The following is a 19,247-nucleotide window of genomic DNA, read 5'->3' as shown; positions in this document are numbered from 1 at the left end:
AAAATAGCAGACCTATAAGTATCCTGCCAATTTTGAGTAAAATTACAGAGAAAATTGTCTATGATCAAATTAATTTGTATTTCTCTAAAATGGGTTAAATTCACTTTATCAACATGCCTATAAGAAAGGGCACTCTACAACAACAGCCTTAGTTCAAGTTGACAGAGGATGAAATTAATGATAGAAAATTAGTTGGTACTGTTATGTTGTCACGCTGTCTGGTCTCTGTTTCCCTGAGTCTCCACTAGTGGTCTCACTTCCCCATAGGCACCTCACCGTAGGCACTACAATTCCCACAAAGCCTTGTCCCTTCATCACAGTAATTGCACTCCTGTTAATTGCACTCAGGTGTCTTCACTTGAAGACATTACCCTGCCTATATTAAAGCTGCAGTCCGTAACTTTTGACGCTCTAGCGGTTAATAAACATAACTGCTTGTGTCTTGCGGAAGAACATTGTAGCTACTTCTCTCTGTTTATGTCTATGAAGAATCACAAAGGTACCGGGTTACTCCGCCGCGGTACCCCTGAAGCAATGTAAAATAGTCCGAATATAAACACTTATTATAGATGTACCCTAGTGATTCAGGACAGGCTAAAAACACGGTTTGGAAAATGGATTCATGGTGTGCTCGCTTATTATATATATTTTGTAAATCTTGAACACAAAAAAAGTTACGGACCGCAGCTCTGATTGGTTGTTTCTTACCGGGAGCGGTGTATTTCTGCAAAAGGCAATAGGACCACTGGGAGGAGCCAGAGGAGTTTGATTTTTTCACAGATTATCTGTCTCATATTCTACTGTCAGGACATAATGACAGGTTTCACAAATACTTTTTTACAAAAGTTACCTACTTCAGCTTTAACCGGTCTTTTTCTGTTTGTCTTGATGGAGTCCTTTCTTTTCATCACCCAGTTTCCTCACCTTCCGAGTTTCAAGTTTGTTCCTGTTCCTTTCCCTGTTTGTTTGTTTCTTTTGGATGGATTTTTGGTTTTGACCCCTGCTTGTTGGATTCTGTTTTGGATTACCCATTAAAACCCACTCTGCATTTGGATCTCTCGTCTCCTGTGTTTCCCTGGGTTCCCGATCGTAACAGAAGGAGATCCATGTCGAGATCCAGCGGTGTGGGTCTTCATTTCCGTTCCCCAGCCAGTATGGTGGTTAATTCATAAAATTAACCACCCTCCGCCAAGAGGGCAATGAGGGCTATGGCACATGTGTTCTGGACCCTGGCGGATGGTATGGGATATAATGATGCGGCCCTTAAAGACATTTTAAATTAAAAATAAATTAAAAATTAAATAAATTTATGCATTTAGCAGACGCTTTTATCCAAAGCGACTTACAGTGCATTCAGACTATCAATTTTTACATATCATGTGTCCCCGGGGAATCGAACCCCCAACCTTGTGCTTGATAGCGCAGTGCTCTACCAATTGAGCTACAGGAACATACATTTTCATTTTTTTACATTTTAACATTTTCAACACCGGTCTGGATGACCCAGTACCTCGTATGGAAATTGATCAGTTGGACGCATTTGGTTTCTGGGAATTCTCTTTCTACTTGCAGCATCGGCTTCCGTGGGATGCCCCAGCCACTCCTGTCTCTCCCGGTGGGATGGCCGATTCTTGACCGGTGTCTGCAAACAGGAGGACCGACAACCCAGCACCACTGCACAGTATGGTCGTCAGCCCAGCGCAACAGCACAAGTTGGCCGCAGGCCCAGCGCCACTGCACAAGATGGCCGCCAGCCCAGCGCAACAGCACAAGGTGGTCGCCAGCCCAGCGCCACAGTACAAGGTGGTCGCCAGTCCAGCGTCACGGCGCAAGATGGCCGCCAGCCCAGCGCCACAGCACAAGATGGCCGCCAGCCCAGCGCCACAGCACAAGATGGCCACAAGCCCAGCGCCACAGCACAAGGTGGCCGCCGGCCCAGCGCAACAGCACAAGGTGGTCGCCAGCCCAGCGCCACGGTGCAAGATGACCACCAGCCCAGCGCCACAGTACAAGGTGGTCGCCAGTCCAGCGTCACGGCGCAAGATGGCCGCCAGCCCAGCGCCACAGCACAAGATGGCCACAAGCCCAGCGCCACAGCACAAGGTGGCCACCGGCCCAGTGCCACTGCCCAAGATGGCCGCCGGCCCTGTATCATGGCACAAGATGACAGCCACAGTTGACCCTCCAGAGTCGAGTCAGGTTCGGGTTGACCCTCCAGAGTTGAGTCAGGTTCGGGTTGACTCTCCAGAGTCGGGTCAGGTCCCCGTTGACCCTCCAGAGTCGGGTCAGGTTCCCGTTGAACCTCCAGAGTCGGGTCAGGTTCCCGTTGAACCTCCAGAGTCGGGTCAGGTTTCCGTTGAACCTCCAGAGTCGGGTCAAGTCACCGTTGACACTCCAGAGTCAGGTCAAGTCACCGTTGACACTCCGGAGTCAGGGAAAGTCACCGTTGACACTCCGGAGTCAGGGCAAGTCACTATTGACACTCCTAGGTCAAGTCAAGTCACCGGTGATCTTCATGGGCAAAGTCAAGTCACCAGTGTTCCTCATGGGCAAAGGCAAGTCACCATTGATATTCATGGACAAGGGCAAGTCACCATTGATCTTCATGGGCAAGGGCAAGTCACCAATGATCTTCATGAGCAGAGTCAAGTCACCAATGATCTTCATGAGCAGAGTCAAGTCACCAATGATCTTCATGAGCAGTCAAGTCATCATTGATCTTCCTGAATCCAGTCTAAACACCACGGAATTACCAGAGTCTCTCCACGCCTCTGCGGAACTACCAGAACCTCCCCACGTCTCTGCTGAACTACCAGAGCCTCTCCACGTCTCTGCTGAACTACTAGAGTCTCTCCTCGTCTCAGCTGAACTACCAGAGCCTCGTCCTCGTATCTGCGGAACTTCCAGAGCCTCGTCACGTCTCAGCTGAACTCTCTGAGCGCTCGACTGATCCTGTCGTGGCCACGGAGGCCACCCTTAACTTGTTCATGTTCTCTGTTTCAGACTTGCCTAACCAGAATTGCTCTCCTGTGTTATCGATCCCACTGTGGTGGTCTTCTGCACCGCCCGGGTGGGCTTCTGTCTCGACCGTACGGATTTGGTGGTCTTCTGCGCCGCCCTGGTGGGCTTTTGTCTCGACCGCAAGAATGTGGTGGTCTTCTGCGCCGCCCTGGTGGGCTTCTGTCTCGACCGCATGGATGTGGTGGTCTTCTGCGCCGCCCTGGTGGGCTTCTGTCTCGACCGCATGGATGTGGTGGTCTTCTGCGCCGCCCTGGTGGGCTTCTGTCTCGACCTAATGGCTCCAATTCCACCTTGCTCCTCTCTGGATTCCTGCCCTGTCGGTTCGGCCCTGGGCCACTGAACGTTATGTTCCTTCCTGGACTTGTGTTTTGTTGTTGTTTTGTTTTTTTGCTCTTCTTCTCTCGGTTTCCTTCTATGGACCTGGCCCTCCGTCCCTCCCCTTGATCCTCCGCCGGTCCACCTCCCTCCTGGGCTCCTTGTTTTTGTTTTTCTCTCTGTTTCCCTCTATGGACCTAGCCCTCCATCCCTCCCACTGATCCTCCGCCGGTCCACCTCCCTCCTGGGCTCCTTGTTTTTGTTTTTCGCACTTCTTGTCTCTGTTTCCCCATTTTACCTGAGCCTCCGTCCCTCCCCCTGGTCCTCCGCCGCTTCACCTCCCTCCTGGTCTCTTGTGTTCCTTGGTCTCTTCTTGGGTTCAGGTGGAGCATCTGGTAGCTGCTCCGTGGAGGAGGGAGTAATGTCACGCTGTCTGGTCTTTGTTTCCCTGAGTCTCCACTAGTGGTCTCACTTCCCCATAGGCACCTCAACGTAGGCACTACAATTCCCACAAAGCCTTGTCCCTTCATCACAGTAATTGCACTCCTGTTAATTGCACTCAGGTGTCTTCACTTGATAGTCATTACCCTGCCTATATTAACCTTTTTCTCTTTGTCTTGATGGAGTCCTTTCTTTCTGTCACCCAGTTTCCTCGCCTTCCGAGTTTCAAGTTTGTTCCTGTTCCTTTCCCTGTTTGTTTGTTTCTTTTGGATGGATTTTTGGTTTTGACCCCTGCTTGCTGGATTCTGTTTTGGATTACCCATTAAAACCCACTCTGCATTTGGATCTATCGTCTCCTGTGTTTCCCTGGGTTCCCGATCGTAACAAATGTTAGATCTGAGTGCAGCATTTGATTTAATTGATTATAATCTACTATTGAAAAAATGTATCTTACTAATAGGGAGTTTAATGTACTGTTTACTGGTAGTTATTCCGAGACAAAGTTTCTGCACTGCGGGGTGCCTCAAGGGAGTTGCCTTGGACCACTGTTATTTTCTATTTTCATTAATGATTTGTCTTTTGTTTTGCGGTGTGCTACTATTGCCCTATATGCAGATGACTTGACCATTTTTGTGTCTGATTAAGACTTAATTATGTATCAAACAATGAATTAAAATTAATAGAAAATTGGAACATAGAAAATTACTTAATTATTAATGTTGCGAAGAGTAAATGTATGATTTTGGGATCTAATCATCTTTTAAAAGATTCCCCTGCTTTGAACTTATCAGTTGGTGGTTTGATCATCGAACAAGTGACTGAGACCAAATTGCTTGGCGTGATTGTGGACAGCAGGTTGACCTGGAACACTCAGATAAAACTAATATTGAATAAAATGGGCAGGAGTATGGCTGTACTTCGTCATTGCAGAAAATGCATACCGATTCGCATACAGAAAACTTTGGTGGAATCAGTAGTTTTGTGTCATCTGGACTATTGTTCCATCATTTGGGCTGCAACTACAGAGAATAATTTAAACAGACTACAGATTGCACAAAATAAAGCTTCTAGGCTTGTACTAAACTGTTGTTTTAGAACAAGTATTAGGGACATGCACATTCAGTTAGCATGGCTTCATGTAAGAAGCAGAATTAATTATTCTCTTATTAAATTCTTAAAAAATATATTTATTACAAAAGCACCTGAAATTATTTATAATAGATTGACTTTCTTCAGTGATGTTCATACTTATTCCACTCGTCAATCAAGTGAAGGGTGTTTCTTGTTACCTGTCTGTCGAACAAATCAACTGCAAAGAACATCGTGTTTTAGAGCAATGGTGGCATGGAACTCGCTCCCAGTGTTTTTGGTTTCAGAGAGTAACAATGTTAGTTTTTCCAAAAGACTGAGATTGTATTTATTTACTTTGGAGTAATTGTAATTATGTAATTAATAATGACTGCATAATGAGCTATGGCCATTTAAATTATTTTTTTTATACTATTATATTACATTATATTTACTATACTATACTATGAGAGTGGTAATATTTCATATTTGGAAGAGCTTATGTTGTAATTGTTATGTTTAGTGTATATGTGTTATGCTGTGTTGTTTGTGTGTGATAGTTATACGATTTAGATGATGTTGTGTGCACTTCTGTATTTGTCCTCATTGTTGTACTGCTTTGATGTTAATATTCTGATAAAAATTGTTAAGACCCTAGGAAGAATAGCTACTGCTTAAAGAAGTAGCTAATGGGTATCTAAATAATAAATAAACAATATAGAGTAAGTTTTGCCGAAAGTGCAACTTAGAGATTGCAGTTTTTGATTGACAGTTCTGATTAAAAAAAAAAAAAAAAAAAAAGAGCACTCTTTGCTCGCTTTCTGTATATAATCTAATCAATTTATATAAAGTATACTAGTAAATGGAACAATGTGAAGCTGATAATTTAGTCACAGGTTGTTTACATGTTGCAGTATTACTACTCCATATCGATCCATAACATTTTTTGCAAAGCCTGCAAACCAAACCAAATTTGAACTGGTTTACCAAAGAAACCATGGTGAAATGAACCAAACAAACAAATAATGCTCTGAAACATTCATATGGCTGAAAATAATCAGCCAATTTCGTAACAAGATTTACTCAAATGAGTTAAAATTAGTAGTGGTCCAAGAAAACACTATTGTGCACCTATGTGCCTTTTATACATACATGCCAGACACCAGAACCACTTTAAAGATGTGCTGCACATTAGACGAGGGGTTTCCCATGCTGACATTCAGGGCTCTGTCAATACTGTAGGCCAACTGCCGAAGGTAACGATCTGCATCATTTTCAAACCCATCATACGGCACATAGATGTATGGGAACACGCCATGCAGATGTAGACAAGTCTTCTGGCCTAGAAACAAAAGAGAAAGAGAATCAGCATCATCTTAAACCAGTGACAGACATTTTTTTTTTAAACAAAATGTTCTTGGAAGATTTTGTGTTCTTTTCTCAGATAAGGGGCTTTACTTATGTAGTTTGGTTGTCAGTGTCAGCATAGTTTGTCAGTACCATCAGTAATGTAGCTGACTGAATAGTTTGTATAATTCTGCAGTCCAAAAGACAGCAGTGCGGTGGTGGTTTGAGTCTGCTGAATGGTGATTTAATTCTACGTTGTCACCTAGTTGGAGAGACTCTAAGCTATGATAATTACATAGACCAGGGGTTTTCAAACTGTGGGTCGCGACCCACTCGTGGGTCACGGAATGGAACAAGGTGGGTCGCACAAAGTCACTTGGCTGCAGCTAATTTTGCGTTTCAATGACACACAGACACTAACACAGTTCAGTCTAGGGCTGCACGAATGTGACGAGTGGGGCGGGGCCTAGTGCCATGGGAACAGAGCTAGGCCGGTGGAGTGATTGGGAAATGAGCAACACTCACCGGTCTCAAGAACCACGGAGGAGATCGGAAAGATACAAAAGAGGAGCGATGACAGTGAAGGACGAGAGAGGACCAGGCCTGGGTTTTATTTTGTGTTTGTTTTTTATTTGTGCACGGCAGTCATCCGAGAGGGGCTGTCGCGCTGTTTTGTGTTTATTTGGTTATTAAAACTTTGTTTGATTGTCCGCCGGTTCCCACCTCTTTCCACGAAGGAGTCATCGAGGCGGTGGGCTGGAGTGAGTTCGCCCCCCCCCCCCCCCGGCAACTCACTCCAGCCCACCACATCGAGCACCCTCGGCGGCAGACTCCTTCGCCCTGCTCGATGGCACTGCGGATTCACCCCAGCGGCGAAGGATCTTCGGCAGCGCGCCCCTCCTTCCTCCCTGGCTTCGGCACCAGTGTAAAACATTAAAATCTTCACAATCACAGGAAGAAGGAGGCGGGAACTGGGAACCCACTCATCACAACGATATAGCCCACCAACATTAATAATGAACTGCAATATCCTTAGTGTGATTTTCAAATTGCAATTAAGTCCGTGTGCGTTGCGTGTTTTGAAGGTCTCAGAGCAATGTCATTAAAAGGTTCAATCGGTCTTTTTTTACCTATTTCACAATTATTTTAATCTCCAAACTGTTTTAGATAGTTCTGCTTTGCTTCTTATGCTTTTCTAAAAAAGTGTTGGATTGTGCTCCGTTCTCGCCGACACACACGGAAGGATCATGAATGCAACAAAACACAGCAGCGCAGATCACACTTCACTGGAGTGAGCCTGCTTCACGTTTTTATGGACACTACATATTTTAACGCCAGTAAACAAAAATTAAAACTTGTAAATTTGTAGTGAAATTTTCAGTTGTACTCTAAAATAAAATGGTTATTTTTCTTAAATACTTAATTTCTGTCATAAAAATTTTTAAGTAAGATTAGGTTTAAAGTAATTTCACTCGTTGTTTTTTTTTTTTTTTTAATATTTTGGTGGGTCGTGAAATATATTACACTTGTCTAGGTGGGTCGTGGAATGGAAAAGTTTGGGAACCACTGACATAGACCACAATGTCCCCGTCTTTTAAACTCACAACAATCATATTTGTATGCTACATTATTAGGGCCCTATGAGGGGGGCCCCAAATATATATATATATATATATATATATATATATATATATATATATATATATATATTAGTGGTGGGCATAGATACATTTTTTTAATCTAGATTAATCTCACTGTGATTTTGAAATAATCTAGATTAATCTAGATTAAAATGGCTCATTCGAATTCTGCCGAAGGCATTCAGAATATGTGTGTTACCCAAATAAAATTGACAAACAGTAAGTCTTTGAGAAGGGGTTTATCAAGCTAGGTGGTGCATTAGAAAAGGGGCTCATCTCATGTTTCCAAAATGCATCACAAAGTGCAAACAACCTTACGCCTGTTTCACACATACTCCGTCTGCAGTGCGTATGTGTTGCATATTTTTTTACGCACTCATGTTAACGGATTCCAATTGCGTTCCAGGAGCGTTGCGTCTGCAGCAGTGCAGCGATCGTTTACGTACCGAGTAGCGGTCTGCAAACGCGTCCTGTGTGAAAGCACATCGAGTCCATGCTGCACCTCATACGTAACACACACAGACTGCATACGCACTGCAGACGGAGTACGGAGTAACAGGCGTGAGCAGGGCCGTAGCTGGGGTCAGCGGGGACCATGTTGTACCAGTGGGCCCTGTTTGAAATTGTTTAATTTGTAGGTTCGTTTACTTTTATTTATTTGTGCTACTTGTTTTTTTTTTCGAGTTTGTAGGTGTCAAGGTACAGAAACCAAATAATTAAATGTAAAATAGCACTGGATAGTCTTCGATGTAAAAATGAAATATACAATCAAACCTACATTTATTCAGACACCTTCAACATTTCTCACATTATTACAGTTTTGCTATATATAAAAAAATATATATCTGGTGTCTGAATAATATTTGGTTTGACTGTTAAAACTACAAAGTAATTCAGTCAAGAGCAGTGAGTGATTTTCATTTTCATTTTCTTGGATTAACATTACAGCAGCCAGTAGCTAAATTAGGCGCGGTCACTTTAAGAGACGATGAACGCATCCAATATAATAAACATCCCATTTTTTCCTCAACTGTTTAATTTCACTTAAGAAATAACGACAGTTTTTTCGAGCATAATTTCCAAGGTGGATATTTTGACATATTTTGTAGGTATTTGTCGGCACAAGAGCAAAAAGAAGCAAATTCGATGTTCAAGTGTTTTGAGACGCCTTTCTCTGCATGAGCCCTGAACACCAGAACACCGCGAGTACTGAAATGGGCTCTTTCACATCTTTTTGTTTGTTCAAACTGCGATTTGTATTTGTTCGTTCAGGTGCAGGAGGGACTTCGAGGAGAACTTCGCAGAAGAGAGCTCGGTTCAGTGTCGCTGTCCGTGAAACGCGGCTCTCGATCTCTCTCGTGTGCACCGAGCACAGCGCGCGAGTAACCAGCTACTCTGTTCAGCTTTTCCGCATCTTGTTTTTGGATGCTTTAATGTTTAAATCGACAAGCGGTAAGGCTTAAAAACACGTGTAAAAGATAAGCTTTCGTGTAATTTAGTAAAGTCAAACCGCAGACAGTGAAGCTGCATCAGTGAGCGGAGTCCCGCTATGTTCACAAAAAACAATGATTTTTGTAAAATAATGATTCATTATCAATTGATAATTTCTTATTATCATTCTGGTCTTGTGAAAATAATAACATGGGCTGCGAGAAAATAATGAATACAAAGAGTAGCGCTGCTGAGTGCAGGCATGTTTCAACTCAGTAACATGAAAACTAATCGTTCTTCACAGCCAAAAACAGACCAAATTCAGTTCAGCTGGACGGGTTGCTGAACAGGTTTATATAGGACTGTTGTTTTTGTTATAAACAAAAAAAATGGTCTGCCCCCACGTAAGATTTTTCTAGTTCTAGTCGTCCGTTTGTTATATTCAACTAATCAGTTGTTTATATTAAATTTACATAATCAAATCTTAATATATTCTGCGCTCAAGCACATGCATTAATTTTGCAACAAAGCACATGCAGAAGTAGCATAATAATTGTGAAAAATTAAGACATTTCTAATTATTTATTAATAAACAAATGTTTTCTTATCGGCTGCAAGATGAAATTCATAGTACTGGCTCTCTCCGACGAGTGAAATGCAACATTCACAGATTACACAATTCTTTTTAGTTAAAAATTTTTTTCAAGCTTTCTGTAGATATATTTTTAATGTATGTGAGACACCACGATATTATGTTAATTAAAATATTATAAATTCATTATCAGGAAAAAATTAAAGTGATGAGACTGCGCCTCCCTGTCATTAATGGGCATTAATAATTTTTGCACAAACACTTGAATATGAATGTCGTGGTTTTCACTCGCTCCAAGAGCGCTCCATCACGAGTACAATTCATGCCAAAAGCCCGTAATATAACTGCATATTCAACAAGAATTCAGGTTAAACATATTTAGCTATGGCCTGATCAGGTTATAATGACTGCAAGAGTCGAGTGGGATGTTACAGGCTATAAGAGTTTGTCTGTTTCTTTTACTGATTATTTTCGAGTTAAAGCATGATTTAAACCGATAAAGCATATTCAAACGCAATCGCTTTAGCAATAATGCATTCAAACGAATGTAATCTTACAGTGCTATCTGATTTTGAAATCTTGAAGTTAATCGATCTGTTTAGATAAAATAACTGACAAAAATGTACTGTTATTTTCATCACAAACAAAATTTGCACAGCAGAAAGCAGCAATTAAAGATTTAATGCTTACAATGTTATTAGTTTGGCATGTGATAGGGAAAAAAGTTTACACACAATAGCCTAAGCCCCTTTGAAACTCTCCCAATATTTTTTATTTTTTTATAGGCTACGTTACGAACATAACATTTCAAACATAATGAAATACTTTATCCACGGAGTGACGCTGACAGCTGTGCTTCTGGTATCAGTGCACGCAGCTGATGCTCTGAGCGCGGAGGGGAAGTTGTTGCTGCTCACAGACTCTGCTGCCGAGTGAGAGATGTTTCACCCGACGAAATAAATATGACCGCAGCAGCACAAGCACAGCACATCCGCCAAAAATCAACCTGCAGCAATGCTCGTTGATCGACTCGCAAAGCTTTACTTTTGTAGGTCGCATGGCAGTAAACAATACGATAATATGACCATGCAGTCAATACAGATATTTAATAAAAACATTAAAACAAGCAGGGCTGTAACATAACGCATTAAAAAACACACGCCAGGTCTACACCGGACACAAGTGGCATGATCCAACAAAAGACAACAGACCCCAGTGATGGATACACTGGACACGATCCCCATCAGTGAACCGATGCTCGTTCTGTTTATGATGAAGTGTTCTGACACTGTGTTCAGATTTGACACTATAGTGTGATGTCATCATGTTTAGGCAGACTTTTCGCACGTCTGGTGTAGACACACAGAAAGTGTATGCTCTATTTACAAATAAGTTATACAAGAAATTTTTTTTTACAAAAATAAACCAGCGGCATAAGATGGGAATATAGACTAAAAAAATATATTAACAGGTTCTCCGTCCATGACACTGACCAGTTTCAATCTTAACAGCTCTTAACGCTGAGTGGATGGTTAGATGCATGATGGGCTAGTATTAAATAAATAAATAAATAAAAATAAAGGTCTTTCCAGCATTAAGGTAATAACATAACTTGTTTTGTAAAATTTCTTCGTCATTTGAATATTAATTAAAAAATCGGTTTAAATCATAAATCAGATTTTTTTTTCTAAAATAAAAAAAAATCTGGGATTTTTTTTTTTTGCCCATATGCTATTGCCCAACTTTAAAAGCAAGTAAAGAAGGCTCCCTTTAAAATCACTTAAGTTGTCAATTACTAAAGCTCTTTTTTACATCGTGTGAATTTTGTTGATTACAATGAGAGAACTTGAGTTTAATCGTGAGGACGTTTTATTAATCCATCCATTCTTTAGAGTTTAAAAGATTTAATCGTGCAGGTTTAATTTATTCGTTTTTTGTTTTAGGCTAATTAGGCCTAAATAATGGGAACGAAATTATACAGTGCTTCATGTTTTACTAAACATGCAACAATTTCTTAATCAGTTTACAGACAAATGTCTTTTTTCCCAATAAGTTGTCAAAATAAAGGACAGGTAACGAATAACAGAAATGCATGTTGTTTTATTAAAGGAAAAAATATATTTATATAAAAAAAGAAATTGTAAAAAAAAAAATTGTAAATTAAATAAAATTTGTATTTTAGTCTCTTTTTAGTAATGCCATTCTAGTTAAAGTGTAACTAAACCCCTGCTCAGAGCCTGACTCCACCCACTGACAATATTTAAAAAATGCTGAAAAGTGGGCAGATCACAGCGGAGATAGAGGGGACGAACCTAGGGCGGGGCTGAGCGAGTGCGGCGTGAACCTGAGACCCGCAGTGACGGATTGATTGACAGCTGCTGTCAGAGACGCTAAAATGGAGAGTGACTGTAGTGACGCAAGTAGCTTTGCAACAGAGCGATCATTTGAAGTAGAGGACTTTTCTCCCCCACTTTCACCTGAAGTGGAGGGTGTCGAGGTGTCTGTTCATATTAATTCCAGCCGCTGTCTCAAACTGCGCTCTTAACTCCCGCACCCCATCGCTTTTCAGCACGAGCTGTGTGGAGAATCCCATTTCCACCTCCATTGCTTTGGAGAAGCAATCCCGTGTAAAATGCAGTTTGCACACTCCAGCTCTAGGCGGGAACTCACGGTCTGTAAAAGGATGCTTTTACAGTTTTACAAAAAAATCTACTAAAATTAAAATTGGTACTAAACTCTAAAAAGACCAAATTTATGTTATTTACTCATTCTAGGAATGTACAGGATTTGCCTCAAATTATTACTCTATGTGACCAGAAAATTGTGTTATAATTACCTGGGTTTTTTATTAGATAAAAAGCTCACTTTTAATCCCCATGTAGATAAATTGGTGTAAAAAGCTGAGAGTTAAATTAAGATTTTATTATGGAAATAAGGCTTGTTTTAATTTAAAGGCAAGAAAGGAACTTGTTGCTACTACCTTTTTATCTGTTGTAGACTATGGAGATATTCTGTACATGCATGCAGCAAAGTCTGTTTTACGTTCATTGGATTCTGTATACCATTCTGCTCTACGCTTTGTCACTAAAGCAGGGTATTTTACACATCATTGTAGTTTGTATAGCTTATCAGGTTGGCCTCCACTCTCAATTCGTAGACAGCATCACTGGCTTATTTTTATTTATAAGGCAGTGTTAGGACCGTTGCCTTCTTATTTATCAGTTTTCTATTTTGTAGAAAACAATAGATACAATCTTAGATCTAATAATAGCATTATTTTTACTACACCTGCTGTAAAATCTGAATTTGGTAAAATCGCCTTCCGTTACAATGCTCCTTCAACATGGAATGCTTTGCAGAAACAGTTGAAGATAAGCACTATTATCCCACTTAATGATTTTAAATTATATGTCACAGAAACCTTCAGCTATAAGTGTAATTGTATATAGGCTGCTGTCCTGTTTTGATTCTTGTATGGAGCTTCATGTAGCTGTCATACTGCATGTAGTAGGATGTCTTGGTTATTTTGTTATTGGGTTATATTTTGTTTGTTGTTGTATCTGACCTTTGTCTTTGTTATGTTGTGGTATGGTTTATGTGGTGTTGATATGTTATTGTGTAATTTGGTATACTTTGTTTGTTGTAGATGAGGTTTATATTTTTTATTTTTATTTTATTTTATTTTCTTCTTCTTTTTACATTTTTAAGTGCTGCCTTTCTTGGCCAGGGACCATTTGAAAAAGAGACTATCGTCTCAATATGATTTCCCCAGGTCAAATAAAGGAATAATAATAATAATTATTACGTCAGAAAATGTCTTTTATAGATATAGATGCACCAAAATTAACTCAAAAAGACTTTTTTCAGTCCATTGCTCAACTCCATATTCATTTATATGTAACCCACACATTTGACTACCATGTTTATAATCACTTATTGTGTGTCTTTTAATAACTATTGGATAGCTTAAGGATTCATATTCATGTTTAGTATGTATGTGTTTCAATCTGCTTGCTTGAAATGTTTCTGACCATCAGTTATTTGTCAAATGTATCATATTCTTGTTATGGGTATCATGTCCAAAATTATACCCTGCAAGAGCGGGAAAATCCGGACCACGTGCTTGATAAGATAACATATGATTTATGATACCCTGAGCAAAGACAATATCTAATTGGTCAAGACAACATTTGAGGTGTGGACAAAAGGCCAGTTTAAATACTTAGGACACCATCAAATTTTGCTTTTAGCCTGCTATTAGCGTTTGCTTTTCAGCTGCTGCTTTTAGTCCAGCGCTTTTAAACGACAACAAAGGGAACCCCTTTACACAGGCTACGCAAGTACCTCCATACTCTCATCTGTACTGTAAGGGTTAATTAAGTGATTGATGGCTGTTCATGTCTATGCAATTTCACATATGGCTGTAAACTTGGGATTTCACATTTTCATTCTCTTTAACTCATTCTTCTCTAACTTTCTATCTTCTCGGAACTTGTGTGAACGTCTGAGTGCGTGTGCTTATGTGTTAGATTAGGTTAAATGTCTTAGATGTATCTAATAAAGCCTTATTCATATTGAAAAGAGAAGTATCTTGTGTTTTCTGTTTACAAGTTAATGTCTTAAACTGCCGATCTTGTTACTGTGCTAATTTATAGTGTTTTCACTATACTTTGGATACTAATATCCAGTGCTTTTCATGTTTCAGTGATCAGCCGTGAAACAGTGATTCTGTTCAAATTCCCTTTAAAATCTTAAATGATCCCCTTTGAGCTAAATTGACCTGTTTCACTTTGGCGGGTGTCGCTGTTGGACAGTGTTTTCTCTACATGCTGCTGGCCTTCTGTAGCTAATCGTAGCTCCGTGTAGCTGTTTTTATAATTTATTTTCTCTAGAATCTTTATCTTACTATCACTCTCTGTTTTTAAGTGCTAAAATCTAACTTAATTCACACCATATTTCTGATATTATCGATCAATCTTATCAGATTAATTATTTTATAGCCATGAGTGCAGTACACCTGCAAAGAGTTAGCACTCGTTAGCTTGTCATTAGCGTTTTCATTCGAACTTATCACTGTTTTTCTTTTCTCCTCTCCTCTGTCTCGCTCCAGTTTTTCACAAGTTCATCAAACAACCGCAGTAAGAATATTTCATCAAGCACGGTGAGTAAAAACAGTTTATCGATCTCTGTCGCAGATGAGGGATTCACATGTGATAAATGCAGGGAAATAGTTAGGTTGACAGAGAAGATTTCAGAATTAGAGAAACGCATCCAAACCTTAATTGAGGACAGTAAGAATGTTAGGGCTCTAGATACGGCTTTGGATACGTCTAGCTCAGGGATTCCTGTACATTGTTCGGTTCCGGCAACAGAGCCCCTGCAGCAGGGCAACCCGGTGACAGTGAGGCAGCATAGTCGTGGGTCAAAACACCGCTCTTCTGTTCCGATCAAAACATTAAACAGGTTCTCCCCACTCAGTGATGCACCCACTGAGAAACCTGATGAAAGTGCTTTAGTTATTGGTGATTCTATTGTACGGAACGTGAATATAGAGAATAAACATATATATAGAGAATATGTTTACCAGGAGCCAGAGCGCCTGACATCTTGGCAAATTTCAAAGTGCTGGCTAATGCTAAACGTAAATACAGTAAGATTGTTATTCATGCCGGCGCTAATGATGTTCGACTTCGCCAGTCGGAGATCACTAAAAATAACATTAAAGAGGTGTGTGAACTTGCAAGCACGATGTCAGACACTGTAATATGCTCTGGTCCCCTCCCTGCTTACCGTGGTGACGAGATGCATAGCAGATTGTCATCACTCAATGGCTGGATGTCTAAGTGGTGCCCACAGAATAACATAGGTTTCATAGACAATTGGACGAGCTTTTGGGGCAGACCTGACCTGTTGAAAAGAGATGGTCTTCATCCCTCCTGGGGTGGCGCCACTCTTCTCTCTAGAAATATGGCAAATAGTCTTAGTGTTTATACTTGACTAACTGGGGCCCAGGTCAGGAAGCAGACAGACTGGCTAAACCGACCGTCTGCTAGCTGCCTCACGTCACAGAGGTCAGCTAATTCTCAGCACATAGAGACTCTTTCACCTAGATATCACACTATAGAGACTGTGTCTGTTCCCCGAACTAGAAAAAACAAAAAACGTCCAAACCAAGTTAAGATTAACAATTTTATTGAGATTCAACAAATAAAAAACAGATGCAATATAGATAAACAAATGATAAAGCTTGGCTTATTGAATACCAGATCCCTTTCTACGAAAACACTTTTTGTAAATAATATGATCACTGATATGATCAGCATTTATAGACATTCTGAACTCTATTGGGGTTAGACAACACGTTTCAGGACCTACTCATTGTCAAAATCAAACTCTAGATTTAATACTGTCACATGGAATTGATGTTGATAGTGTTGAAATTATGCAGACAAGTAATGATATCTCAGATCATTATTTAGTTCTGTGCAAACTTCATATTGCCAAAATTGTAAATTCTACTTCTTGTTACAAGTATGGAAGAACCATCACTTCTACCACGAAAGACTGCTTTTTAAGTTATCTTCCTGATGTATCCAAATTCCTTAGCATATCCAAAACCTCAGAACAACTTGATGATGTAACAGATACTATGGACTCTCTCTCTTCTAGCACTTTAAATACAGTTGCTCCTTTATGCTTAAGGAAGGTTAAGGAAAACAGTTTGACACCATGGTATAATGAGCATACTCGCACCCTAAAGAGAGCAGCCCGAAAAATGGAGCGCAGCTGGAGGAAAACAAAACTAGAGGTATTTCGTATTGCTTGGCGGTAAAGTAACCTATCCTACATAAAAGCATTAAAAACTGCTAGATCCGATTACTTTTCTTATCTTTTAGAAGAAAACAAACATAACCCCAGGTATTTATTCAATACAGTGGCTAAATTAACGAAAAATAAAGCCTCAACAAGTGTTGACATTTCCCAACACCACAGCAGTAATGAATTTATGAACTACTTTACTTCTAAAATCGATACTATTAGAGATAAAATTGCAACCATTCAGCCGTCAGCTACAGTATCGCATCAGACAGTGCACTATAGACCCCCTGAGGAACAGTTCCACTCATTCTCTACTATAGGAGAGGAAGAATTGTATAAAATTGTTAAATCTAAACCAACAACATGTATGTTAGAACCTATACCATCTAAGCTCCTAAAAGAGGTGCTTCCAGAAGTCATAGATCCTCTTCTGACTATTATTAATTCCTCATTGTCATTAGGATATGTCCCCAAAACCTTCAAACTGGCTGTTATTAAGCCTCTCATCAAAAAACCACAACTTGACCCCAAAGAACTAGTTAATTATAGACCAATCTCGAATCTCCCTTTTCTGTCCAAGATACTAGAAAAGGTGGTATCCTTACAATTATATTCCTTCTTAGAGAAAAATGGTATATGTGAGGATTTCCAGTCAGGATTTAGACCGTATCATAGTACTGAGACTGCTCTCCTTAGAGTTACAAATGATCTGCTCTTATCATCTGATCGTGGGTGTATCTCTCTATTAGTTTTATTGGATCTTAGTGCTGCGTTTGACACAATTGACCACAACATTCTTTTGCATAGACTTGAACACTTTGTTGGCATCAGTGGAAGTGCATTAGCATGGTTTAAATCGTACTTATATGACCGCCATCAGTTCGTAGCAGTGAATGAAGATGTATCCTATCGATCACAAGTGCAGTATGGAGTACCTCAAGGCTCAGTACTAGGGCCGCTACTCTTCACGCTTTATATGTTACCCTTGGGAGATATCATCAGGAAACATGGTGTTAGCTTTCACTGTTATGCTGATGATACTCAGCTCTATATTTCTTCGCAGCCCGGTGAAACACACCAATTTGAAAAACTAATGGATTGCATAGTCAATATAAAAAACTGGATGACGAGTAATTTCTTACTGCTAAATTCTGAAAAAACAGAGGTGTTAATTATAGGACCTAAAAACTCTGCTTGTAATAACCTAGAACACTGTCTAAGACTTGATGGTTGCTCTGTCAATTCTTCGTCATCAGTTAGGAACCTAGGTGTGCTATTTGATCGCAATCTTTCCTTAGAAAGCCACGTTTCTAGCTTTTGTAAAACTGCATTTTTCCATCTCAAAAATATATCTAAATTACGGCCTATGCTCTCAATGTCAAATGCAGAAACGTTAATCCATGCATTTATGACCTCAAGGTTAGATTATTGTAATGCTTTATTGGGTGGTTGTTCTGCACGCTTAGTAAACAAACTACAGCTAGTCCAAAATGCAGCAGCAAGAGTTCTTACTAGAACCAGGAAGTATGACCATATTAGCCCGGTCCTGTCAACACTGCACTGGCTCCCTATCAAGCATCGCATAGATTTTAAAATATTGCTTATTACTTATAAAGCCCTGAATGGTTTAGCACCTCAGTATTTGAATGAGCTCCTTCGTTCTCAAAACTCAGGCAATTTGATAATACCTAGAATATCAAAATCAACTGCGGACGGCAGATCCTTTTCCTATTTGGTGCCTAAACTCTGGAATAACCTACCTAACATTGTTCGGGAGGCAGACACACTCTTGCAGTTTAAATCTAGATTAAAGACCCATCTCTTTAACCTGGCTTACACATAACATACATGCTTTTAATATCCAAATCTGTTAAAGGATTTTTAGGCTGCATTAATTAGGTAAACTGGAACCGGGAACACTTCCCATAACACCCTACGTACTTGCTACATCATTAGAGGAATGGCATCTACGCTAATATTTGTCTGTTTCTCTCTTATTCCGAGGTCACCGTAGCCACCAGATCCAGTCTGTATCCAGATCAGAGGGTCACTGCAGTCACCCGGATCCAGTAAGTATCCAGACCAGATGGTGGATCAGCACCTAGAAAGGACCTCTACTCTAGGAAAGACAGCGGAGACCAGGACAACTAGAGTCCCAGATACAGATCCCCTGTAAAGACCTCGTCTCAGAGGACCACCAGGGCAAGACCACAAGAAACAGATGATTCTTCTGCCCAATCTGACTTTGCTGCAGCCTGGAATTGAACTACTGGTTTCGTCTGGTTAGAGGAGAACTGGCCCCCCAACTGAGCCTGGTTTCTCCCAAGGTTTTTTTTCTCCATTCTGTCACCGATGGAGTTTCGGTTCCTTGCCGCAGTCGCCTCTGGCTTGCTTAGTTGGGGTCACTTCATCTACGGCGATATCGTTGACTTGATTGCAAATAAATGCACAGACTCTATTTAACTGAACAGAGATGACATCACTGAATTCAATGATGAACTGCCTTTAACTATCATTTTGCATTATCAGGAAACATGGTATATATATATATATATATATATATATATATATAT

The 19,247-nt window shown here is 40.3% G+C and overlaps 1 protein-coding gene across 4 annotated transcripts in view; it reads right to left on the bottom strand.

Annotated features, from left to right (window-relative positions):
- The window catches only part of rev3l (REV3 like, DNA directed polymerase zeta catalytic subunit), a 180,727-nt gene that overhangs the window by 97,761 nt on the left and 63,719 nt on the right, over positions 1-19,247 (bottom strand). For all 4 annotated transcript variants that reach the window (XM_059513238.1, XM_059513239.1, XM_059513240.1 and 1 more), the window contains exon 2: positions 5,998-6,187. In XM_059513238.1, coding sequence (XP_059369221.1) covers positions 5,998-6,187 — 190 coding nt within the window. The remainder of the gene's footprint in view (positions 1-5,997; positions 6,188-19,247) is intronic.

The sequence above is a fragment of the Carassius carassius genome, chromosome 27, assembly GCF_963082965.1.
Source record: "Carassius carassius chromosome 27, fCarCar2.1, whole genome shotgun sequence".
NCBI classification, from domain to species: Eukaryota; Metazoa; Chordata; class Actinopteri; order Cypriniformes; family Cyprinidae; genus Carassius; species Carassius carassius.
This window is presented reverse-complemented; position numbering and strand designations above follow the sequence as displayed.